This window comes from Coenobita brevimanus, chromosome 99 (assembly GCF_032717465.1).
Source record: "Coenobita brevimanus isolate Jiangsu-jjx chromosome 99, ASM3271746v2, whole genome shotgun sequence".
Taxonomy (NCBI): domain Eukaryota; kingdom Metazoa; phylum Arthropoda; class Malacostraca; order Decapoda; family Coenobitidae; genus Coenobita; species Coenobita brevimanus.
This window is the reverse complement of record NC_137052.1, coordinates 7,755,774-7,782,276: the sequence shown is the minus strand read 5'-3', so window position 1 is coordinate 7,782,276 and position 26,503 is coordinate 7,755,774. Positions and strand designations below refer to the sequence as shown.

The following is a 26,503-nucleotide window of genomic DNA, read 5'->3' as shown; positions in this document are numbered from 1 at the left end:
TGTGTGTGTGTGTGTGTGTGTGTGTGTGTGTGTGAGAGAGAGAGAGAGAGAGAGAGAGAGAGAGAGAGTGTTAAAAGACAGGGAGAAACAGGCGGAGAGGGAGAGCGAGTGGAAAAATGAGAAATGAGAGGGCAGTTACGGAGAAAATAAAAGGGAGAGAGGCAAGCAGAGAACAACGAGAGTGAGAAAAGACAGTGAGAGGTGAAATGAGATACAAGCAGTGTGAATGGGAAAGAGAAAAGGGAGATGTGAATAGAAAGGCCGGGAGACAGGGAAGTAAAGACAAAGGGGAGACAGCTGAGAAAATGGGAATGGAGCAAACATATAAATAGGAATAATAAAAGAAGAAAGTGGGAAAGAGAGCTACGGAATGGAATACTGAGAACGATAATGAGAAAAATTAGAAAAGGAGGCAAGGTAACAGGAAGGAAGAAGAAAATGTGTTATTCTGGCAAGGACGCAGGGAAAGAACTAAGAAGGATAAGACGTAAGCATTGAGGCTGAGTAGAACGAATGTAACATTCAAGTAAAAAGGGAGGGAGAGAAACAGAGAAATTAGAGAAATTTGTGGAGAGAAAGTAGAGTTTAAGGGTGGGAAGAAAATAGGTTAATTTTAGGGCAAGAAAGAGGGGGATGTTAAGAAGGGAAGACAAGGGAAGGGGCAGGGAGGGAGGGAGGGAAAGACAGTGGGAAGAGCGGAATAAAAGAAGAGATTTCGGGTGACAGGGAGACGGAGAGAGGAGAGAGAAAAAGAGCATGCACTTATTACTGGGGAGAGAAAGCAGTGAAGGAAATGGATTTAGTACAAGGAAAGAAATACGGAGAGAGTAATGGAGAAAAGAAGGTAAGACATGTGACAGATGTAAAAAGTAAGACAAAGTTGTGACACAGGGAGAGAGAAAGAAAAGATGAGTGAGGTAAGGAGGGAGTGACAGAGGGGGAGAGAGACGAAGGAAAGGAAAGAGAGAGGGAGGAAGGTAGGGACTGAGTAGATAGCTATAAAGAAAGGGGAAGGAGGGAAAAGGAAACTGGGGATGAGACAAAGGATCCAGAGAGAGAGAGAGGGAGAGAGAGGGGGGGGGAGTACAGACAAGCACAGACAGATAGGTCGAAAAATATTCAGGAAATGTGCGTTTGTGAGTGTGTGTGTGTGTGTGTGTGTGTGTGTGTGTGTGTGTGTGTGTGTGTGTGTGTGTGTGTGTGTGTGTGTGTGTGTGTGTGTGTGTGTGAGTGAGTGCGCTTCCGTCCCTGTGTCACTTCTATAATATAGTTCTATTTTTTCACCTGCGTGTTTTCTTCCTCTCTGCTTAGGAGAAATACACTGAGGTGGTTTGGACATGTGGAGAGAATGGAAAATGAAAGACTGACTATGAGGGTGTATGTAGGTGAGGTGGAGGGATGGAGTTGAGAGGTATATGAGGGAGGGGGGGGTGAGTTGGGGGGAGGGGAGTCAAATGGTGGGTGACAGAGTGACTTGGAGGCGTTTTGTCTGCGGCCACCCTTTGCGGGATTAGGGCGTCGGGCTATAGATAGATAGATAGATAGTGTTTTCTTCCTCTCTGCTTCGGCTTTTTTTTTTCACTCACTTCTTTTATCAGTATTTCTCCTGATTGTTCTTACCATTCCAAGTCTCTCTCTCTCTCTCTCTCTCTCTCTCTCTCCTGCAGTATTCTCTTCTTTCCTCCTTTACTCCATATTCATCAGCCTCCAAATATCTGTCTTTCTAGGCCCATTCTTTTCTCCTTCCTTCTCAAGTATTGTCCTGTTCTTTCTCTTCCCTCCACCCATTCACATCCTTCTCACCATCAATTTCCCTCCTTCCTTCTATCTCATTCCTCCTTTCTTTCACTCCCCTCCCTCCTTCCCTCCGTCTAGGCTGGCAGGCTTCACGTGAGTGGGAGGCAGAGGGAGCGGGAGATTTTAAAAGGAAAGGAGGGAATGAAGAGAAGGTTTAGTGTAGGGATTAGTGGAGAGAATGAATCGTGGAAAGAAGGAAAGAGAAGGGATAGGAGAGCGGGAAGAACGGAAGGATTGACGGAGGGGAAAGAGGGAGAAACGAAAAGAAAGTCTGAACAGAAATAGAAAGAAAGGGAAAGAAAGGCTTGGGAGAGGGAGTGAGTAAAGGGGAGAAAGGTTGGAAATAGGGAGGAAGAGAGAGAAAGGTTGAAGAGAGAGAGAGGAAGGAAGGAAGAGAAAGTCTGGAGAGAGGGAGGAAGGAAGGGAGAGAAAGGTTGGAGAGAAGGAGAAAGGGATTGGGAGAACGTAGTGAGGGAAAAGAAATATTAGAGTGAAAAAAAGGATGGGCAACAGCAAATAGAGAATGAAAGGGTGGAAGAGATGGAAAAAAAGGAACGAAAGTAAAACGGGAAAGGAGGAAAGGGGAGAAAGATGGAGAGAAGAATGGAGGAAGGGAGAAATGGAGAGGATGGAAAGAAATACGGAAGAGTGAGGAGAGGGAATATAATCGACCATTGCAAGGCATGGGGAAAAGAACAGAAGAGAAGAAGTAGAGGGGGAAATGATGTAGGGATAGAAGGAAAAACACAGAGAAGAAAAGAGGGAAAAATAGGGGAAGACAAAAAGAGGGAGGGAAGAAAGGAGAAAAAACAGAGAGAGAAGAAAAGAGACAAGGAAGATGGAAGGCGGTATTGAGAAAAAACGAAGAGAAAGATAAGCAGAAAAATAAAGAATAGGAGACCTAAGTCAAGATAGAGTAAGATAAAGAGGGAAGTGACGCAGTGAGAAAAGAAAATAGGACTGGAAAAGAGTAGAGGAGGAAGGGAGAAGAAAAAGAAACGGAAGGATGTAAGAAGAGAAAAGAAGTGAACAGACAGCAATGGATGAAACGAGAAAAAGATGTTTTTCAGTTATTTTCTTATTCATTTTCTTGTCTCCCTCCGGTACCTTCTCTCTCTCTCTCTCTCTCTCTCTCTCTCTCTCTCTCTCTCTCTCTCTCTCTCCTTACTTTACACACGCTGCCTCTTCCCTCCTTGTATCAAAATGTTTTTGTAGTTATGGCATCTGTCACAATTTCATGTCTCTTTTACTCCTTTACTTCCTACGTAATCCTGTACCAATATTAACACCATTTTCCTTCACTGCTTCCCCCCTCCCCTCCAGTAATAAGCCCTTTTCTTCTTTTCCCTCTCCTCCCTCCCTCCCTCCCTCTTTCCCAAGGTCTCACCCATTTTTCATTCCTCTCCAGACTCTCCTTCCCTCCCCCCTCCCTGTCGCCTCTTTTCTTTTCATCCCTCTTCCCGTTGTCCCCCTACATACATTCTTTCTGATTTTCCTTTCGCACTTCAGACCCAGTTCCTTGCCTCCAGATATCTCAAATTTCTCTCTTCCTCTTCCTCCTTCAATTTTTGAATGTTAACCTCCCTTGACACCCTCGATACCCACTTTCCTTCCTCTGAACAACCCTGCTTTCATATCATCCTCTTAATTTCTCTCCCTGCGTCCTCACCCCCTCACCCCCCAAAAAAGGAAGCTAGTTTTTCCTCCATGCAATTACCCTACGTCCTATCCTGTTCCTTTCTCTCCTGCAGGATTCATTTTTCTGTCTTTTTCTTTATTCCTGTCTCCTTAATAATCTCCCTAATTCTCTCTCTCTCTCTCTCTCTAGGAATAAAGAGATTGTTCTCACAGTCTATATCTCCTTAATACGGCCACTTCCTGAGTTGCTGTGGAATTTTGGTCGCTTGAAAAAGACATACGTCGACTTTAAGAGTTCAGGAGACTAAGGTATCAGGTTCGCCTGAGGCCTGTGGGACTTTTTTAGTAAAAACTCGTAGACTACGAGGTCAGCTCATTAAAGTGTTTAAAATCTGAATGGGTTTCACAATCATTACATAGAAAGTTGCTTACTCTTAACACGGACTCGGCACACAACCATGGTTGGAAGCCGTAAATGAAATAAAATTACCAACAGAATTACGTGAAAACTTTTTCAGGTGCAAGATCTGCTCCACATGGAACTGACTCAACATGGACGTTGTTAACACTACAGTAAAGAAGTTTAAGGGATTCATCGGCAGGATCTTACACTAGAATAAATGTGAATTGGATATGCATTCCCAGGCAAACAAGATGTATCTCCACGGTGTGGGCTGTATAGTCATTTCAGATCCTAACTTTTCCTTGTAACTCCTCTCTCTCTCTCTCTCTCTCTCTCTGTAAATAAGATGTCTACAACGACAACATTTAATCACAGCAGACTTAATTCTCTCTCTCTCTCTCTCTCTCTCTCTCTCTCTCTCTCTCTCTCTCTCTCTCTCATACACACACACAGTGTAGTAAACCTTTTCCGTTTGTGATATATACTGTACTATTCCTTTATTAGTTGTTCGGACAACGTGTATTTAGACAGGTGCTTGATGTACAGAAACCCCTAGCTGGCTGTGAGCGAGAGTATGGAGGGTACCGGGTGGGGTTATGGGGTCGGAGAGAAAAGTGGGGGGGTTGGGTGGGTAGAGTCGGCGTGAGAAGGCTCCGGTGAAGCCAGAGAACTGTCAAACGGCCATATTGGTCAAGTCAAGAGGTCACGGCAACACCTACCTGACGAAGAAGATTGCTGTGCACTCCTACCTCTATGGCTGTGCCCATAGAGGCAAGAGTCCTAATCCTACCTCCGTGGGTGTGGCCATGAGATTATTAAGCCTTTAATACCTCCAGCTGTGTGTCCACCTGGTATTCCTCAGTGAGAATGCCAGAAACAAAGTAGGCTTCATTCTACCCCTGGTTTTAGTTGTAGTTCAGCTGTGGGTGTGAGACGTTCTGTCCTAAGTTGTAACTCACCATCAAATAACCTAAGTCTCCAAAAATGCCCACCACCTGTGCCGCATTTGGGTGTAATGAAAGAGGAGATAAGAAATCTGACCCATCCATTACATTTCACTGGTGAGTATATTTAGAGTGAATTATAGTTTGTAGGTTAGTATGCAAAAATAGATAAATAAATAAAGATAAAACATATTTTTTTCTGTTTGCAACTAAGAAAACACTCGCGCCTGGTCAGCAGAACCAAGTCAGACAGCTGTCAAAGAGGTCGCCGCCATGTTGGTCGAGTCAGGTCTGTCGGCCTCACTCTGACCTACCCTTGGTTAATCCCATATGCCGCCTCTACCTACTCCTACCTCTATGGGTGGGAGTGTGGGACTATGAGGAAGGGAGGAGGAGGGGATAGCTCTCCATCGAGCAGTGTTACAAACATCTTAGTCCACGTAAAAGGAAACGAACTTATTCCGACGTCTGTACATATATATATATATATATATATATATATATATATATATATATATATATATATATATATATATATATATATATATATATATATATATATATATATATTGTCACGAATCAATTCGCGACATTTCCCTTTTGTGAGAAGCCACGAACTATTAGTGGAAAACTCACTGTGTATCGCTCAGTTAACCGTTTCTCTCTCCATTTCAGAGTATACTTTTCAAAACATTCGTCACTTTCAAAAGTGACCGATTTAATGCACGTCACTAAGTGCTCTACTGAGCGATACAATTGTTTCTTTATTGTTCGCCTCTGCTTGCCTCAACTGTTAGCCACGCCTTCTTCCGGTGGCTTGTGCGTCCTGCCTATACATCATTTGAATTCAGTCTAGTTGTGGCTTTGACGGAGAGAGGTCCTGTGCTCCAGAAGTGTGAGAGGTCAGCTAGCACCCAAGCTCCTCAGAGTTCAGTTTCTCCAAACTCCCACCCCTTGGTGATACAAAGCATTCATCGTTCAGTATTTCCTTTTGTTTTCGTAGTCTTAAGAGTTTAGTTAAGGTGTTTTTTTTCTAGGCGTAAGTATTTAGCTTTTGTGTGAGTGAGTGAGTGCGGTCTCATTGATTTGGTTTGAAATGTAACGTTATTTTTTTGTAATCAATAAATTTAACAGTTCTTTTTCTTGAGCTTAATGTAAAGTAAACTCTTGTTTCATTTCTCCATAATTAAGCTTATTTTTCATATAGCTCCTAGCTTGCATAGACGTTTTGCTATTCATAACTGGTACTTAGACCAGTCTTGCTGTATTAACTTAAAATCCGTTGTGCCACCTAGGAGTTAAAGCATCAGCAAGAACCTGATGTTAGTATTAGTTATTTATTGTCAGGGGTGAAGTAACTTTCTCCAGAGGCTAACAGTACTAATTCAGCATTTGTGAGTAATTAGTCTCTGCTGTGTACTGTCGAGAAAGTTTATAAATTCTCGTTCTTAGAGAATCGTTGCTCGATTTAGCAAGACAATCATTGTCCCTGCTCTTTAATATTATTGAATATTATTATCAATTAAATAATACTTAGCATTTATATTTAAAAACACCGTGTTATTATAAAAACCCCGTGACATATATATATGTATGTATAACTAAATGGAGACGTGAGAGTGTGAGATAATGGGAGTATGGATGGGGTATATGCGCGGGAGTAGGTGAGAATGAGAGGGCAAAAGAAGGAGTTTGTATTGTTTTGAGTAACAGATGGAAGGAGAATGTTAGAGAGTATGGATCAGTTGGCTCAAGGATTGTGTGGGTTAGACTGAAAGATGGACTACAAATGTGGGTGATTGTGTGCGTGTATGCACCAACTCAAGATCGTGCAAGCAGAGTGAGAGTAGAGTTCTGGACAAATGTGGAAGAGTGCATGGAAAAGTTTGAAAGGAATGAGAGAGAGTTTTTGACTGGAGATATGAATGGAAAAGTAGAGAATGGGAAGTTGGATGGAGTAGTTGGTGAGTGGGGTGTGCCTGCAAAGATGGATGAGAATGGTAGTGCTTTAGTGGACGTATGTCTTGGGAGGGGGTTGGTGATGGCTAATACCCTCTTCAGGCACAAAACAATCCACAGGTATACGTGGCTAGTGATGAGAAGGGTGGGAGGTGAACTGAATGAACGGAAGGCAATGATTATGTTTGTGTGAATGAAAGGGTGAGAAGGTGTGTAATGGGTACAAGAGTATATAGAGGTTGGGGGAGTGGACTTTCGGACCACCACTTTGTAGTGGTCACAATTAAAATCCAAACAAAATGGAGAAATGAAGGGAAAGACAGGGGGAAGTAGTGCATACAAGGAGGGTGGAAAAGTTACAACAGAAGGGAAAAAAGGAAGGATATAAGAGGGAAGTGGAGGAGCGATTGGGCAAATATAGACTGAAGCAGATGGGGGACGTGGAAGGTGTGTGCAAGATATTCACAGAAGAAATCTGTGCAGCATGTGAGGTATGTGTGTGGGGCGAAGAGAAGACGAAAGGGGGTGCAAGGAACAGCATGGTGGAATGAAGAGGTGTGAGAGGCTGTGGCACAAAAGAAGAAAGCATATAGTGAGTGGATGAGAAACAGGGGCGTGGAAGAAGTTGAGAGAAAAGAAGAGAGAGTTATATGTAGAGAGGAAGAGAGGTGAAAAGATTAGTAAGAGAGAGTAAGAAGAGAGTGGATGAGGAATTTGGAAGGAACTTGAGTGTAAAATGGAGAGAATGTAAGAAAATGTACTGGAAGGAGGTAGAGAGAGTTAGACAGGGTGCCAAAGAAGTTAGTTGGGAAGTGAAAGATAAAAATGGTAGGTTACTAGTGGAGAAGGGAGAAAAAGTGAGTAGATGGAGAGAACACTTTAAGGAATTGTTGAACATAGAGAATGGAAGTAATGCGAGTATAAGTGGCTGGGGATTGGCTGGGAGAAGGAGGGATGTGAGAAGAGAGAAAGCAATCAGTAGGAGAGAAGTTGTGGAAGCAAAGAAGGAAGATAAAATAGGAAAAGCCCCAGGAATCGATGAAGTGTGTAGTGAAATTCTGAAGCATGGGGGAGAGATAGTAATAGAACTGACGTGGAAGATGTGCAGATTGGCATGGGAGGAAGGTAGAGTCCCGGAGGATTGGAAGTTATATATAATTATTCCCGTGTACAAAGGAAAATGGGAAAAAGAAGTGTGTGGTAATCGTAGGGGTTTTTATCTTCTTAGTGTAAAAGGAAAACTATATGGTAGAAGAATTATTGACACAGTTAGGGAAATAAAAGAGATATTAGTTGGAGAAGAATAGGGAGGCTTTAAGAAGGGAAAAGGTTGTGTTGATCAGATATTCATTCTTATATCTTTAGCGGAAAAGCTTCTAGAGAAGGGAAAGACGATGTATGCGGCCTTCATGGGTTTGGAGAAAGCATATGACAAGGTGGATAGAAAAGGATTGTGGAACGTATTGAGAATATATGGAGTAGATGGGAAGTTGCTGAAGGAAGTGAAGGGTATATATGAGGGTGCTAAGGCTGCAGTGCGTGTGAATAATGAACTGATTGAATTTTTCTATTTGAATGTTGGATCGAAGGAAGGATGTGTCATGTCTCCATGGCTTTCCAATCTGTATATGGATGAGGTTGTAAAAGAGATACAAGGTAGGGCAGTGGATGTTGGAGTGCCCCTAGTGAGAGAGCGCAGTGTTTGGAAACTCCATGTACTGTTGTTTGCAGATGATACTGTGTTGTTAAATGAAGATGAAGGGGAACTGCAAGGCTTGGTGGATGAGTTTGGGAGAGTGTGTAAGAAACGGAATCTAAAGGTGAATGTAGGGAAGAGTAAAGTTATAGTCTTCGAGAGATGTGAAATCAGTGAATGTACAGTGAGGCTGGATGAAGAGGAAATGGAAAATGTGAGTGTGTTTAAGTACCTGGGTAGTGTGATCAGTAAAGATGGAAGTTTGGGGGGTGACGTGCTTGAAAGGGTGCAACAGGGAAGAAAGGTTGCTGGTTTCTTGAAAGCAGTGATAAGAAACAGGGAAGTGAGCATAGTAGTGAAAAAGCTACTACATGACAGTATTGTGATACCAACTCTAACATCACTTCCCCCCTCTGACTTCCTCATGGCTGACATTAAAATTTCTTCAACTGATGTATTTTCTGCCATCACAGGCCACAATACTAATAAGGCATATGGACCTGATGGGGTCCCTCCTGTTGTTCTCAAGAACTGTGCTTCTGTGCTTACACCCTGCCTAGGTAAACTCTTTCACCTTTGTCTGTCAACTTGTACCTTTCCTTCTTGCTGGAAGTTTGCTCTCATTCAGCCAGTCCCAAAGAAGGGTGACCATTCCCAACCCTCTAACTATCGTCCAATTGCTTTAACATCCTGTATTTCAAAAGTTTTCGAGTCTATTCTGAATAGAAAAATTTTAAAGCATCTTTCCTATCACAACCTTCTTTCTGATCGTCAGTATGGGTTCCGTCAGGGATGCTCCACAGGCGATCTTCTCACCTACCTTTCAGACTCCTGGTCATCCTCCTTTCGGGACTTTGGCGAAAGCTTTGCTATTGCACTTGACATCTCAAAGGCTTTCGATCGAGACTGGCATAAATCTTTAATTTCCAAACTGCCCTCTTACGGTTTCTATCCTTCTATCTGTGCCTTCATCTCTAGCTTCCTTTCTGGTCGTTCTATAGCCGCTGTTGTAGACGGCCATCGTTCTTCTCCTAGATCTATTAACAGTGGTGTTCCTCAGGGCTCTGTCCTATCACCAACTCTCTTCCTTTTATTCATCAATGACCTTCTAAGCTGTACATCTAACCCTACCCACTCATACGCTGATGACTTCACCCTTCACCTTTCCATTCGATTCCCACAACGTCCATATCAGCAGTTACTTCAACAACCAAGGGATGAGGCTATGACACAGCTTATGTCTGACTTGGCTCGTATCTCTGACTGGGGTAAAAATAATCTGGTTGTTTTTAATGCATCAAAGACTCAGTTTTTGCACTGTTCACCCCGTCAAAATCTTCCACAGGTATACCCACTAATGTTTAATAATATTCAGCTTAATCCTGCATCATCGTTGAACATGCTTGGGGTTTCATTTGCTCTTGACTTGTCTTGGAAAGATCATATTACATATCTTGTAAAATCTGCTTCCAAGAGATTGGGTATGCTAAGCTGACTCCGTTCCTCCTTTACCTCTGCACAATTGTTGACTGTATACAGGGGTTTTATCCACCCCTGCGTGGAGTACAACTCTCATGTATGGGGAGGCTCCCCACATACAGTTCTTCTCAATAGGGTGGAGTCAAAGGCTTTTCGTCTCATTAACTCTCCACCTCTTACTGACTCCCTTCAACCTCTGTCTCTTCGCCGCACTGTTGCATCTTTATCTCTTTTCTATCGCTGCTTCAATGGTCACTGTTCCTCTGAACTGTCTGCATGCATTTCTCCACCTCTATGACGGGCACGTAGCACCCGTCTGGCAGCAAACTGTCACCCCTTTTCTGTCCAACTCTCTAATGCAAGAGTTAACTGTTACGCCTAGTCCTTCATTTATGCAACGGGTCAGCTCTGGAACTGTCTCCCTCTGTCTGTATTTCCTGCTTCCTATGATCTCCAGTCTTTCAAGCGCAGTTTGTCCAGGCATCTCGAAATGAATGGATCTTGAATTTGGCTCTCTCTTGTATTTTGTTTTTCTCTTGGAAGGAACAGTTTTGCAGGCTCATTGCCTTTGGTTCCTTCTTCCTCACATAAAAAATATATATATATAGAAGTGAGAGCAGTGGAAATGAGTTATTTGAGAGGAGCATGTAGAGTCACATGGATAGACGGACTGACAAATGAGGAAGTGAAGGAGCGTTGTGGTGTGGATGAGGATGTGATTGGAAAAGTTACGAGAAACACATTGAGGTGGTCTGGACATGCGGATAGGATGGAGGGTGAGTGACTGACGAGGAGAGTGTGAGTGAGGTGGAGTGGGGAGGGGGATGGGAAGGCCAATGATGAGTGGAGGTATGGAGTGGAGAGGTATATGAGAGAGGGGGGTGTGAGCGGCGAGCAGGGCAATAAGATGGCGGGGGACAGGGCGACATGGAGGCGATTTGTTTGTAGCCACCCCTTACGGGATGATGGCGTCTGGCAATAGATAGATAGACAGATACTGCAATACGCCTTAATTACCGAAGGGGTGGCAAAAAACAAAGCTCCTCCAATTCGCCCTGTCCCCAGCCTTTTCAGTGCCCTCCTCCAGCTCATACCCACAGCTCTCATATACCTCTCTACTCCATCCCTCCATCTCATCCTATGCCTCCCTTCCTCTCCCACCCACCCCCAACTCCACTTCACTTACATCCACTGCAGTATCCTTGTTAGTCTCTCGCTCTCCATCCTCTCCACATAACCAAACCACCTTGTTATTTCTCCAAACGATTTCTATCACATCCACACCCACACCACAACTCTCCTTCACTTCCTCATATATCAGTCTGTTTCTCCATGTAACTCTATATGCTCCTCTCAAGTAACTCGTTTTCACTGCTCTCAGTCTTGTGTCCTAAATACAAGGTTCAAGCTTCAATTCCATATGTTAGAGTTGGTATCACAATCCTACCATGCAGCGACACTTTTACTTTCAGGCTCACTTGCCTATTTCTGGTCAGTGGTTTCAAAGAAACAGCAACCTTCCTTCCCTGCTGTACCATTTGAAGCACTTCATCACCTAAACACCGTTCTTACTCATTACACTACCCAAGTACTTAAATACACTCACATTTTCCATTTCCTCTTCTTCCAGCCTCACTGTACATTCAGTGATTTCATTTCTCTCAAAGACCATAACTTTACTCTTCCTTACATTCACCTTTACTTCCTTACACACACTCTCAAACCCATTCACCATGCCTTGCAGTTCCCCTTCGTCTTCAATTAACAATACAGTATCATTTGCAAACAATAATACAGGAAGTTCCCAAACGCTGCCCTCTCTCTTTAGGACCACTCCAACATCCACTGCCCTACCTTGTATCTCTTTTATGACCCCATCCTTATACTGATCGAACAACCATGGGAACATGACACATCGCTGTTTCAATCCAACATCGTGATAGAAAACTTTACTCAGTTCACTATCCACATGCACTGCAGCCTTAGCACCCTCATACATACCTTTCACGGCATTCAGCAACTTCCCATTTACTCCATATATTCTTAGTATTATCCACATACCTTGTTTATGAACTCTACCATATGCATTCTCCTAATCCAAGAAGCCTGCATACAACTTCTTTCCCTTCTCCAGAAAGTTTTCCACTTAACACCTAAGGATGAATATCTGGTCTACGCAACCTCTTCCGTTCCTAAGTACCTCCCTCTTCTTCTCCAACTAATTCCTATGTTATTTCCTTAAATCTGTCAATAAGTATTCTACCGTCAATAAGTATCCAACAATATACTTTGCCTATTACACTAAGAATACAAATGCCTTCCAATTTACACTCAAATTCCTTCGAAATTCCTCATCCACTCTCTTCATTCCCTCTCTTACTAATCTTTTCACCTTTCTCTTCTCTCTGCATATTATCCGTCTTTCATCTTCCTCTATGCCTGTTTCCCAAACACTGACTACATACTTTCTTCTTTTGTACCACAGCTAGCCTTACCATTTCATTTCACCATGCTGTTCCTTGCACCCCTTTTCGTCTTCTCCTCACCTCACACACCATCACACATGATGCACAGATTTCTTCTGTGAAAATCTTGCACACACCTTCCACCTCCCCTATCTGCTCCAAATCATATTTACTTAATCATTCCTCCACTCCTCTCTTATATTCTGTTTTTTTTTTCCATTCTCTTGCGACTTTTTAACCCTCCTTGTATGAACAACTTCCTCCTTTCCGTCCCTCAGCCTATTCTTTCATTGCACTTGAACCTTGACCTTCACCACCACCATGTGGTGGTCAGAAAGTCTACTCCCCCAACCTCTGTATGCTCTTGCATCCAATACATACCCTCTCATTCTGTCATCCCCACACACATAATCAATCGTTGCCTACTGTTCACTCAGTTCACCACTCACCCTTCTCATCATTCGTCGCGTATACCTGTGGATCATTTTGTGCCTAAAAGGGGTACTGGCTATCACCAACCCCATCCCTGCACGAATGGCCAGCAGGGCACTGCCATTCTCATCCACTTCTGCAGGCACACTCCACTCATCAACTACTTCGTGCATCTTCTCATTCCCTTTTCCATTCATATCTGCAATAAAAACACTCTCATGCCTCTCGAAATTTTACATGCTGCTTCCACATTTGCCGATAACTCTTCTTTTACTCTGTTCGCAAGATATTGCTTTGGCGCATATATACACACAGTCGCCCACGTTTGTGTGTTCACTTTCAGTCTTACCCAAACAATCCTTGAACCCACGGATACATATTCTCTTATATTGTCCTTCCATGTCTTTCACACAACATTATATGCAACCTCTTTTGCCCTCTCATTCTCACATACTGTCTCGCATATGCCTCATCCATATCCCACTCCACACTCTCATCTCACAATTTAGTCTTACTTCATCCACATATTTCCACTTTTGCACCCTCAATCACCTGGACAATCTCTCTCTCTTTCACCTCATCAATCGCACCCTTTACATTCCACGTTGCAGTCCTTACCATGTCCTTTGTACGGTCCTTCGTCGTCACCTGTTGGTCCATCCTGATCCAGTTAGCCTTGTTTGTAATTTTATTTAGTTGTTTTCCGCGGAGGGGCACTAACCCTCCGCCAACCCATTTGTTGACACTTACGGAACACGTGTTGGTTGGTTATAAGGTTACAACCCTGTGTATTAAAAGATTTTCTGGTTTACAGGAAATAATTTGTCTTCTCAATCAGTGTAACAGAGTACTATTACACTGAGTGACTGGATGATGGGTACTCCACCGACGATTTTATATATATATATATATATATATATATATATATATATATATATATATATATATATATATATGAGACAAAATTCTGATTCCACCCGTTTTAGAAGCTGTGTTATCCACTCACTCGATGCAGTTCTGCTGTGGGTATGTGCCCTTTCCTTTTTTTCATCCTTCCTCTTCTGTCTTTCTTTCCTTCATTCTTTCCCCTTTCTTCTGCCTACGGGTGACTTTACACTCCCTCTTCTGTCTTTCTTTCCTTCATTCTTTCCTCTTCCTTCTGCCTGTGGATGACTTTACACTGAGTGACAAGCCAAGTGGTTTCCTGTACACTAGGAAACCATTTACTGTGCTGGGTGGTAACCATATAGGCTAATCAAATTATGGCGCCAGGTGGTTTAGTGGGTAATTAAGGTGCTCCAATCGGATTGTGCCGGTTCAGGTTTATATCTAAGGGATGGTTGGGGTTTATTGCTCATGTAATGGCACTCAGGGATGAGTGAGGCTGATTACTTTCATCTTAAATGTCAGGATCAACTTGCTGAACGCTGGGTTCCTACGTTCCTCTGTGGGGCGACATAGGATTGGATGATGGATGGATGGATGGTATGTTGGATGGCCCCCCTTCTGCATATGAGATTAATACTCTACACAGGGCGAATAAATCACCTGTGCAAAGTCTGCAGCTGCACACGGGTATATAAGGAACGGAGTCGGCTTAGCCCAGCAAACCTCTTGGAAACAGATATGATAGAGAGTTAGTTTTATCATTCCGTTATTAATACTGCGAGAATGAAATCCGAAGAATGTTGAGAGATGATGCAGGATTGAATGGGATAATACTGAACACTAAAGCATACTTCTGTGGAAGGATTTGGCGGGTCAATATGTAGGAACTGTGTTTTCCGAGAAAGGTGAAACTGATGTTATATGGTTCACTTTCGATGTAAGGTAGTAAAAAAAATTATGTATATATTCGGTAAAATTAGGCGATAAGTACACAACACATACATTTTGTCAGACAATGACAAGACAGCTGAAGTCACAATGTAGAGAATTCATATGATTCGAGATCCGGAACACAAGTGCAAGATATGTTGTTGCGTAAATATACACAACAACCATCTTTGACTTCGAAATGAGCGTAGATGAAGTGGAAGGACTGACTGCCGTCAGTCACCTCCGACAGTTGTCTCAGTGAGGAAGAAAAGGTGAGCCTTAGAGGACGAGAGGTGGTGTTCAACAGAGGGGAATCAGAGGAAAGGCCAAGAGTGTTGCAGAAACGAACAGTCAGAAAATGATCCTGTACACCTCACTTGGATGTCGACGGGAGAGGAGAGAACGGTGGACATTTATGGTCCCGTCCCTCCCGCCCCCCGTGGACTCTGAGTGTTGTAGTGCTATGTCTTTAACTTCTGAAACAGGAAGTGTGGTGGGTTATATGCATGTAGTTCGGAATAAACACAAACGAAATGTTTAGAAGAGTAGGCTTACCTAATTTTCGTGTTATGAAAACATTGAAATAGTTCACCAGAGGGACATGGTCAGACGCTAGTCTTGAGGGCTGGTGAAATGGCAGCTCAGTTCTCCCCATCAACAGCGTTCCATCCATCTCGAGAGTACTGTCCTGTTCGACTGGTGTTACTGTCTACTTCTTTCAGTAAATTTTCTATCTATCTATCTATCTATTGCCAGACGCCTCAATCCCGTACAGGGTGGCCACAAACAAATCGCCTCCACGTCGCCCTGTCCCCCGCCATTTCACTGCCCTGCTCCCACCTCACAACCCCACTCTCATATACCTCTCCACTCCATCCCTCCATCTCATCCTCGGCCTCCCCCTCCCTCTCCCCCCCTCCACCTCACTCACATACACTCTCCTCGTCAGTCTCTCACCCTCCATCCTCTCCACATGGCCAAACCACCTCAGTGAGTTCCTCCTAACGCTTCCTATCACATCCACATCCACACCATAACGCTCCTTTATATCCTCATTTGTCAGCCTGTCTCTCCATGGATTCCACAGGCTCCTCTTAAATAACTCATTTCCACTGCTCTCACTCTTGACTTGTGTCCTTCCAACAACGTCCAAGCTTCACTTCCATACGTTACAGTTGGTATCACAATACTGTCATGTAGTAACTTTTTCACTTCCTTGCTCACTTCCATGTTTCTTATCACTGATTTCAAGGAACCAGCAATCTTTCTTCCTTGTTGAACCCTTTCGAGCACTTCACCCTCCAAACTTCCATCCTTTCCTTACCCATCACATTACCCAAGTACTTAAACGTACTCACATATTCCATTTCCTCACCATCCAATCTCATAGTACATTCACTGACTTCACCTTTCTCAAAGACCATCACTTTACTCTTCCCTACATTCACCTTTAGATATCGTTTCTTACACACTCTCTCAAACTCATCCACCTAGCCTTGCAGCTCCCCTTCGTCTTCACTCTAGGACACAGTATCATCTGCAAACAACACTACATGAAGTATCCAAACACTACCCTCTCTCCCAGGACCACTCGAACATCCACTGCCCTACCTTGTATCTCTTTTATTACCCCATCCATGTACAGATTGAACAACCATGGAGACATGACACATCCCTGTTTCAACCCAACCTTCAAAGAGAAAAATTCACTCAGTTCACCATCCACACGCACTGCAGCCTTAGCACCATCGTACATACTCTTCACAACATTCAACAACTTCCCATCTACTCCATATATTCTTAATACTTTAAACAATCCTCGTCTATCCACCCTGTCATATGCTTTCTCCAAATCCATGAAAGTCGCATACAACTTCTTTCCCTTCTTCAGAAACTTTTCCACTAAAGATCTAAGAATGAATATCTGATCTACACAGCCTCTTCCCTTCCTAAAGCCTCCCTGTTCTTCTCCAACTAATTCCTCTGTTCCTTCCCTAACTCTGTCAATAAGTATCCAACCATACACTTTTCCTATTGCACTAAGAAGACAAATGCCCCTATGATTACCACACACACTTTTTTTTCCCCTTTTCCTTTGTACAAGGGAATAATTATACCTGACTTCCAATCCTCTGGGACTATACCTTCCCCCCAGGCCAATCTACACAACTTACACATCCCTTCTACTACTATCTCTCCCCCTTGCTTCAGCATTTCACCAAGCACTTCATCAATTCCTGGGCCTTTCCCCGATTTAACTTTCTTCATTGCTTCCACAACTTCTATCCTACTGATTTCTTCCTGTCTTCTCACCTCCCTCCTTCTCCCAGCCATTCCCCAGCCACTTATACTCCCATTACTTCCATCCTCTATGTTTAACAATTCCTTAAAGTGTTCTCTCCATCTGCTCACTTTTTCTCCCTTCTCCACTAGTAATCTACCATTTTCATCTTTCACTCCCCTGCTAACGTCACTGCCACCCTTTCTTACTCTCTTCAAGTCCAACCAGAACATTTTCTTACAGTCCCTCCACTTTACACTCAAATTCCTTCCAAATTCCTCATCCACTCTCTTCTTACTGACTCTTTCTAATCTTTTCACCTCTCTCTTCCTTTCTACATGTAACTCTCTCTTCCGCCTCTCAACTTCTTCCACGCCCCTGTTTCTCATCCATTCATTTTATGCTTTCTCATTTTGTGCCACAGCCTGTCTCACCTCTTCATTCCACCACGCTGTTCCTTGCACCCCCCCTCCGTCTTCTCTTCACCCCACACACCACATCACATGGTGCACATATTTTTACTGTGAATATCCTACACACACCTTCCACATCATATCTGTGGTCGGTCCGGCCATCCATCATCCACTCACTTAGTGTAGCGGTACTATATTTCAGAGAAGCTCTACACTGAGATGTAAGACAAATTATTTCCGGTAAACCAGGAAATCTATTAATACGTTGGATGGTAACCTTATAATCTATAAACACATGCTCCCTACGTGTCAAAAAGTGGGTTGGCGGAGGGTTAGTGTCCCTCCCCGGAAAAACGTAACTAAAAATACAAACAAGAAGCCTCGAACCATGCCTGACCAACAGGTGACGACCAAGGACCGAACACAGGACATGGTACCGATGGCAACATAAAATGTTAAATACGCGATTGACGATCCATCCACGCGATTGATGAGCTGAAAGGGAAAGAGATTGTCAAGATGATTGAAGGTGCAAAAGCTGACATACGTGGCTTACCTGAGACTAAATAGAAGGGTGAGATTGTGAGAGTCGGAGAATGGATGGGGTATATTCACCGGAGTAGGTGAGAAAGACAGGACAAAAGAGGGAGTATGTATGCTGTGTGCAAGAGACGGAAGGAAAATATAAGACAGTATGGATCAGTATGTTCAAGGATTGTGTGGGTAAGACTGAATGTAGGGTTACAAACGTGGGCGATTGTGTGTGTGTATGCGCCAAAGCAACATCGTGCAAGCAGAGTGAAGGAAAAGTTCTGGGCGAGTGTGGAAGCGTGCATGGAAAGTTTGAAAGGAATGAGAGTGTTTTTGTCTAGGGATATCAATAGAAAAGTAGGGGATATGATGGTGGATGAAGTGGTTTACACGTGGAGTGTGCCTGCAGAAGTGGATGAGAACGGCAGTGCCCTAATGGACGTTTGTTAGGGGAAGGGGTTGGTGATAGCCATTACTCTCTATGGGCACGAAATGATCAACAGGTATACTTGGCGTGTGATGACGAGGGTGGATGATGAACTGAATGAACGGAAGGTAATGATTGATTATGTGTGTGTGGATGATAGAATGAGAAAGTATGTAATCGATGCACGACCATACAGAGGTTGGGGGGGGGGTGGACTTTCACCACCACTTGGTGGTGGTGAAAGTCAAGGTTCAATAGGAGGAGGAAAGGACAAGGAGAAGTAGTCAATGCAAGGATAGTAGAAGGGTTGCAAGAGGATGAAGAAAAGGCAGCATATATGAGGGAAATGAAGGAGCAATGGGGTAAAAATGATTTGGAGCAGATGAGGGAGGTGGAAGGTTTGTGCAAGATATTCACAGAAGAACTCTGTGCAGAATGTGAGGTGGTGTGTGGGATGAAGAGAAGACGAAAGTGGGTGCAAGAAACAGCATGGTGGAATGAAGAGGTAAGACAAACTGTAGTGCAAAAAAAGAAAGCCTATAGTGAGCGGATGGGAAGCAGAGGCATGGAGGACGTTCAGAGACAGAAAAGAGTTCTATGTAGAGGGGAAGAGAGACGTGAAAAGATTAATACGAGAAAGAAATAAGATAGTAGATGAAGAATTTGGGAGGAATATCAGTGTAAAATGAAGGAAATGTAAGTAATGTTCTGGAAACAGTTAAAGAGAGTTAGACAGGATGAGAAAGAAATTAGAAGGAGAATGAAGAATAAAAATGGTATATTGCTAGTGCAGAAGGGAGAAAAAATGAGCAAATATAGAGAACACTTTAAGGAACTGTTAAACATAAAGAATGAAAGGAATGCAAGTATAAGTAGCTGGGGAATGGCTGGTAGAAGCACGGAGATGAGAAGGTAGGAAGAGATCAGTAGGATGAAAGTAGTGGAAGCAATGAAAAAGGTCAAAATGGGGAAAACCACAGCAATTGATGGGGTGTGTGGTAAAATGCTGAAGCATGGGGGAGACAGTAGTAGAATGGATATGGAGGATGTGCAGATTGGCCTGGGACAAAGGTAAAGCCTCGGGGGATTGGAAGTCTGGTATAATTTGTTTTCCTGTAAAAAGGAAAAATGGAAAAAGAAAATAGGGGCATTTCTCTTCTGAGTGTAATGCGAAAACTATATTCTAGGACGCTTATTGACAGAGTCAAAGAATTGACAGAGGAATTAGTTGGAGTAGAATAGGGAGGTTTTAGGAAGGGAGGAGGTGTGGATCAAATATTCTTAGGTCTTTAGTGTAAATGTTTCTAAAGAAGGAAAAGAAGTCGTATGCAGCCTTCATGGATTTGGAAAATAATATGATGGAGTGGACAGAATACGAATGTAAAAAATATTAAGAATATACCTCACCCTGCCCTAGTGTGGGAAGGAAAGTCAGGATGATGATGATGATGATGATGATGATGATGATGGTGATGATGAATGAGAATATAATTATGGAGTAAATGGGATGTTGTTGAATGCATTGAAGAATATGTACGAGGATACTAAGGCTGCAGTGCGTATGGACAGTGAACTGGGTGAATTTTTCTATGGTATATGAAAAAGTAGGATTGGAGCAGGGATGTGTCATGTCTCCATCGCTGTTCAGTCTGAATATGAATGGGGTTATAAAAAAGATACAGGGTAGGGCAGTTTATGTTGAAGTGGCCCTAATGAGAGAGGGCAGCGTTTCGAATCATCATGTACTGTTATTTGCAGACGATACTATATTGTTATGTGAAAACAAAGGGGAACTGCAAGGCTTGGTGAATGGGTTAATGAGTGTGTGTATGAAACGGAATCTAAAGGTGATTGTGGGGAAGAATACAGTAACTGTCTTTGAGAGAATTGAAGTCACTAAATATACAGTGAGGTTGGATGAAGAGAAAATGGAAAATGTGAGTCCATTTAAGTACTTCGGTAATGTGTTGAGAAAAGATGAAAGTTTGGATGGCGAAGTGTTTGAAAGGGTACAACAAGGAATAAAGGTTGTTGGTTCTTTGAAAGCAGTGGTAAGAATTTGAGGAGTGAGGATGGAAGTAAAAAAGTCGCTGAATGATAGTATTGTCATACCAACTCTGACGTATGGAAGTGAACCATAGACCACGTTGGAAGGATACAAGCCTGGAGTGAGGGCAGTGGAAATGAGTTATTTGAGAGAAGCATGTGAGTTATATGGAGAGACAGGCTGGCAAATGAGGAAGTGGAGGAGCATTGTGGTGTGGTTGCTGATGTGATAGTAAGAGTTAGAAGAATTTCACTGAGGCTATTTGGCTATGTGGTGAGCATGGAGAATGAGAAACTAACCAGGAGACTGTATATGAGTGAGGTGGAGGGGGGGGGAGGGCAAGATAGAAGGGGTGGCCTAGGATGAGATGGAGTGACGGAATGGAGAGGTATATGAGATACGTGGGTTTGACCTGGGAAGAGGACAGTAAACTGACATGGGACAGGGTGACATGGAGGCAATTTGTTTTTGGCCACCCTTTACGGGATTAAGGCATCTGGCATTAGAGACAGACATCATATCTGATGTAGTCTTTTTAGAACCGACGTTGGGTCTTCTTCAAGAGTATATATGCATGTTTGTTCAGTGTATATAGTGGATTAAATCTCCTAATCTCCTTCGCATTTGGATCATTATAACCAAGTTGGATATTGATGTGGTTAGGGAACAAACAGTCGTGAGCCATAGTTTCTGCTCATCCTTCATTCCTACCACTGGGCTGAGGACAGTCGTAGCCAGGGGTTGTTTCGCCTGAGAACTTGCTGTCCAGTGATAGGGTGATAGTTCAAAGCTAGGCTGCACGAAGAACAGCTCACAATAATATTGTTACTCATACAGTCTAGAAAAGCATCGAACTAAGAACAAAAAGTTCAGAGATAGACTGTACGAGGAACACTTCACGATAACATTGTTACTCACACAGTCTATAAAAGATTCCAACTGCAAACGGCATGTTTTTTATGATCTACACCCCTGACTACAACGTCGGCTTAGAGGTTGAATAAAAGCAAAATTGTGACTTTTAAAATTGGCCTTGAGTCTCGTCTTCACGACAGTGTATACTGCAGACACTTTTCATTTCAGCACATGAGAAAGAAGGCATGCATGAGGTGGTCAGCGTGTGGACAGTGCTGCAGGCGCTGAGGCTGGTCAGGGAAGAGCTGGCACTTCTGAGAGAACAACACACCAGGCTCCAACAGACAACATCCCTCCTTGAGCAGAAACAAGCCATCTTACAAGACAACCAAACAAGTATGAAGGAAGCACAAGCCATCTTACAAGACAACCAAACAAGTATGAAGGAAGCACAAGACGTCTTGGAGGAAAATGTTGCCACACTGCAGCACAACCAAACCAATTGTCTTCAGATACAAGACACCGTTGCAGGGCTGGAGAAAAACGTAACCAAACTACATAAAACACAAGGTTGGTATTATCCCCTGGTGAACACTGACATCAGTTTGTTTATATTTACAAACGTACCTCCTGAACAGGCAATGAATAGTTATAACGGTAGTAATACAGACATACAAGTTGCTTGATCTGAGAACAAACTGGGGAAGCTAAATCTGGGCTGGGTGGGTGGAAAGGAGCGGGTGGGATGGGCTGGGATGGTGGTGGGTGGGCTGGGGTATATACACCCTTGTGATGGGATTAGATGAAAGTGGGTGGAGCTAGAGTAATGCATCTTGACAAACAAGAAGAAAATGACCATTAATCACTTTCATGTACTTTCATTAAAAAATAATCATACACATGTTGAACTAATTTATTCAAAACTTCCAACAGCTGTTACAGGCATGAAAGCTTTTGTGCACGATGGCCAAGTGTTTCTTGCACACAATGAGAGTAAACTGACCTGGGAGGCAGCTCGGCGGTGGTGTCAGACTAACTGGAGTGGCGACCTGGCACATCCCACCAGGAACGTTCACCACTTCATACAGAAAGTCGGTGACCATGTCCCAGGTAAGGATGTGACGGCATATTTAACTAACCTAACACAGCCCAACCTAACTTATCCCATCCTAACATAACATAATCTAACCTTATCTAAGGCAATCAGTGGCTGAGTGGGAGGAGGAAATAGTGGTAATAGTGATGATGATGATGATGTACTGTAAGTGGGAAGTACAGTGATGATGATGATGATGATGATGATGATGATGATGATGTACTGTAAGTGGGAAGTAGAGTGATGATGATGATGATGATGATGATGATGATGATGATGATAATGATGATGTTCATGATGATGTACTGTAAGTAGGAAGTAGAGTGATGATGATGATGATGATGATGATGATAATGATGATGATGATGATAATGATAATGATGATGATCATGATGATGATGATGATGATGATGATACCCTTGTTGTCTTTCATTCAGAACCAACGCCAGAAAAACAGAACAGTGTTGTTGGGCAGGAATAGGAAGTAGGGTTATGATGACGATGGTGATGATAATGATGGGATAACAATGACGATAATAGTAATGATAAGGCTGTTGATGATGATTTACTATTCATGTCTTCTTTCCTGCAGGACGGACACAGCTGTGGCTGGGTGGGAATGACCGTGAGCAGGAGGGCCGGTGGGTGTGGCCTGATGGTACGGTCTTGGATGATCAGCTTCCTTGGTTCAGAGGTAACCCCGACAACTGGGGATCAGGAGATGACTGTTTGATGCTCTCTATACATTCTGATGGGAGTGGACTAATGTACGATACCAGCTGTTCTAATTCATATAATTTCGTGTGTGGACGTTCAGTATAAAGGTCGTATGCTTAACCTTAAACTGCTACATGGAGCGCATACCCCTAATTTTTGACGGTCATTAATGGAACGGCTGTGGTTATTACGTATGGTCAGCCTGCATCCCATACTACGGAATGCAGTCAGCAACCATATAGGAAGGCCAAACATGTTCCATCATATACTTCAGAAATTATCGCAAAAAATAGGGAGTGATCATTCCACTTTATACGGCCATAAGTTCATTCCACACATCAGTGACAGTATTTGTTAAACTATACTCCGTCTCGTGTCTGGAGACTCAGTGTAATTTTCAGTTATCCATTAGTTATAATAAACAGTCAGCATTAAATAAATCCAATGGGAACATTCTTTTTAATTTTCACCCATACAATAATGTGAGTAAGTGTGGACAATCAGTGTTTTGTTTTTACTATTTCAAGTCACTGGGTTGTTGTGGACGCAAATTTCCGTTCTGTATACCCTTTTTGCTCTGCTGAGTTTGATTTACCCATGGTCATCACCCTTCCATTATTTTCTTTATTTTTTTCTCTCTTTAACCTAATCTATCCTAACTGAACGGAACATAGCAGAGTAACGGGTCTAACAAACTAAGCTAACGTGACAGTAAAAAACAAATCTAACCAAACCTAGACTTTCCTGCACAAGAAAAAGTGCAAAAATAAAACAGAAAACGGAAATTACGGTCCTGGACATACCCTTCGACAATGCTACCCCTCCAGCTTCATCCTTCAACCCACTCCTCCTCCAACTCTTCCTCCAACAAGTTTCTCCTTCAACCACCTTCTCCTTTAAGTAAATCCCACTCCCACACCCCCTGCAGCTTTGCCTCCAACCAGCAGCTTCTCCAGCCAACTCTTCCTTCACTCTGTGTCACCCTCGAACCTATACTCCTGCGTATTCCCATCTTCATCCAGCTTTTCATCTCTCTCTCTCTCTCTCTCTCTCTCTCTCTCTCTCTCTCTCACACACACACACACACACACACACATCCTGCATATCTTCATCTAGCTTTTCATCTCTCTCTCTCTCTCTCTCTCTCTCTCTCTCTCTCTCTCACACACACACACACACACACACACACCTGCATATCTATGTATGCAATAGTGAACAGACACACCGGTGTATTATGTGCATGAACCCCTTCACTCCGAGGACATCATCTATATTCTACTGTTTCTGCTGCCAGACGATTTTATTCAGCTGACGGAAGGGATTGGATACAGCCTTCACCAGCCTCTTCAGTACGAGGGGCTTTGTTAAGTGAAAAAATCGTCGGGAAGTAGGAAGAACAAGGCAGACAATACGTGATGGGATTCAAGGGGTTAAGCCAACTAACCCCCTTCAGTACGGTGACATCTTGTTTACAGTTTATTCTTGCTGGCTCCAGACGATTTTATTTACCTCAGCAAAGACCTCACACAATGAAAGGGTTAATGAAGCCTATGTGTAACTCTTCCACGTCCACCTAAGCTGAACAAAATCGTCTGCAGGCAGCAAGAATAAGGTAAAAGAGCCGTCATCGGAGTGAAGAGGTTAACCCCTTTCAGTGCCATGACGTAGCTATTTTATTCTTGCTATGTACAGACGATTTTATTCAGCTGAGGAAATACTTATCGAACTGTGATGGTTACAACACAACCTTCATGAGCTCCTTCACTGCTCTGCTGCCCCCCTCTCCCACGCTGAATACAATCCTCCGGCAGCAGCAGAGATAAAAAGGGAATCTATTTCACACCAACATAAATATATAGAAAAAAAAAGTCATATAATACCTCAAAAATAAAAAAAGAAAACATCCGAGCACTTTAACCCCTTCAGAATGATGTCATCTTCATATTTTGTTTTGTTACTCAGCGTAAGATTGAGCGTCAGTCTTGAAGGGGCTGATGGAGGCGATCCAACCCTTCCCTTTCGTAAAGTCTCTCCTGATTTGAGTAAAATCATCTGAAGCCTTCAAGAACTCAATAAAAAAAAAAAAAATAGGACACCGGACTGAAGGAGTTACTCGGTTGGCTCCTTTGACGTATTATATATTTCATGCTGCCACCAGTGGATTATACTCAGCTGGTGATAGGCTTTGTGGACTGGAAGGGTCACATATAGCTTTTATTTACCCTTCACTACAAGATGTCTCTGGGTCACATACAGCTTTTATTTACCCTTCACTACAAGATGTCTCTGGGTCACATACAGCTTTTATTTACCCTTCACTACAAGATGTCTCTGGGTCACATACAGCTTTTATTTACCCTTCACTACAAGATGTCTCTGGGTCACATACAGCTTTTATTTACCCTTCACTACAAGATGTCTCTGGGTCACATGTTCACTACAAGATGTCTCTGGGTCACATAGCACCCTTCACTACAAGATGTCTCTGGGTCACATACAGCTTTTATTTACCCTTCACTACAAGATGTCTCTGGGTCACATACAGCTTTTATTTACCCTTCACTACAAGATGTCTCTGGGTCACATACAGCTTTTATTTACCCTTCACTACAAGATGTCTCTGGGTCACATACAGCTTTTATTTACCCTTCACTACAAGATGTCTCTGGGTCACATACAGCTTTTATTTACCCTTCACTACAAGATGTCTCTGGGTCACATACAGCTTTTATTTACCCTTCACTACAAGATGTCTCTGGGTCACATACAGCTTTTATTTACCCTTCACTACAAGATGTCTCTGGGTCACATACAGCTTTTATTTACCCTTCACTACAAGATGTCTCTGGGTCACATACAGCTTTTATTTACCCTTCACTACAAGATGTCTCTGGGTCACATACAGCTTTTATTTACCCTTAACTACAAGATGTCTCTGGGTCACATACAGCTTTTATTTACCCTTCACTACAAGATGTCTCTGGGTCACATACAGTTTCCACTTGTCCTTCACTACAAGAACAAAGGTACAAATCACGTCAGGGTAGTGAAAGGGTTCAACATTTTACATCCTAACATTACGAACCAAACATGTGGAAAACTGCCATTTGTGTCTTTTAATATATACGCCCATTCCCATGATCATGATGATGATGCTTGAAGTAATGACGACGACGACTAAGAAGACCATGATGATGATGGTGATGATGATGATGATGATGATGATGATGATGACGATGAGGAGAAGGAAGGCATTAATGATGATGATGATGATGATCATCATGATCAAGATGATGATGCTTGAAGTAATAACGGTGTTGTGGAAAGCATGTAGAGCTGCTGCATTGTGTTTATGGCAATGAGCTGCAAAAGGGAGAAAATCTGGACCAAGTAGTAGTTGTTATAACCATAGTATTATCAGGACGAGAACCCGGTGGACTGCTGCCAATCCACAGTCTTCCATTTGGAGGATAGGGAGGTGGCTGTGGGACGTTTATATAACAGA

The 26,503-nt window shown here is 42.9% G+C and overlaps 1 protein-coding gene and 1 long non-coding RNA gene across 2 annotated transcripts in view; one reads left to right on the top strand and one right to left on the bottom strand.

Moving 5' to 3' along the window:
* LOC145414368 (uncharacterized) overlaps nucleotides 1-23,443 on the top strand; it is a 53,623-nt gene extending 30,180 nt beyond the window's left edge. The window contains exons 2-4 of the mRNA XM_080283904.1: nucleotides 21,414-21,755; nucleotides 22,119-22,295; nucleotides 22,874-23,443. Of these exons, the coding sequence (XP_080140030.1) occupies nucleotides 21,414-21,755; nucleotides 22,119-22,295; nucleotides 22,874-23,103 (749 nt within the window). The 3' untranslated portion in view covers nucleotides 23,104-23,443. The remainder of the gene's footprint in view (nucleotides 1-21,413; nucleotides 21,756-22,118; nucleotides 22,296-22,873) is intronic.
* The window catches only part of LOC145414369 (uncharacterized), a 471,209-nt gene that overhangs the window by 85,959 nt on the left and 358,747 nt on the right, over nucleotides 1-26,503 (bottom strand). The gene's annotated exons all lie outside the window — the stretch shown is intronic.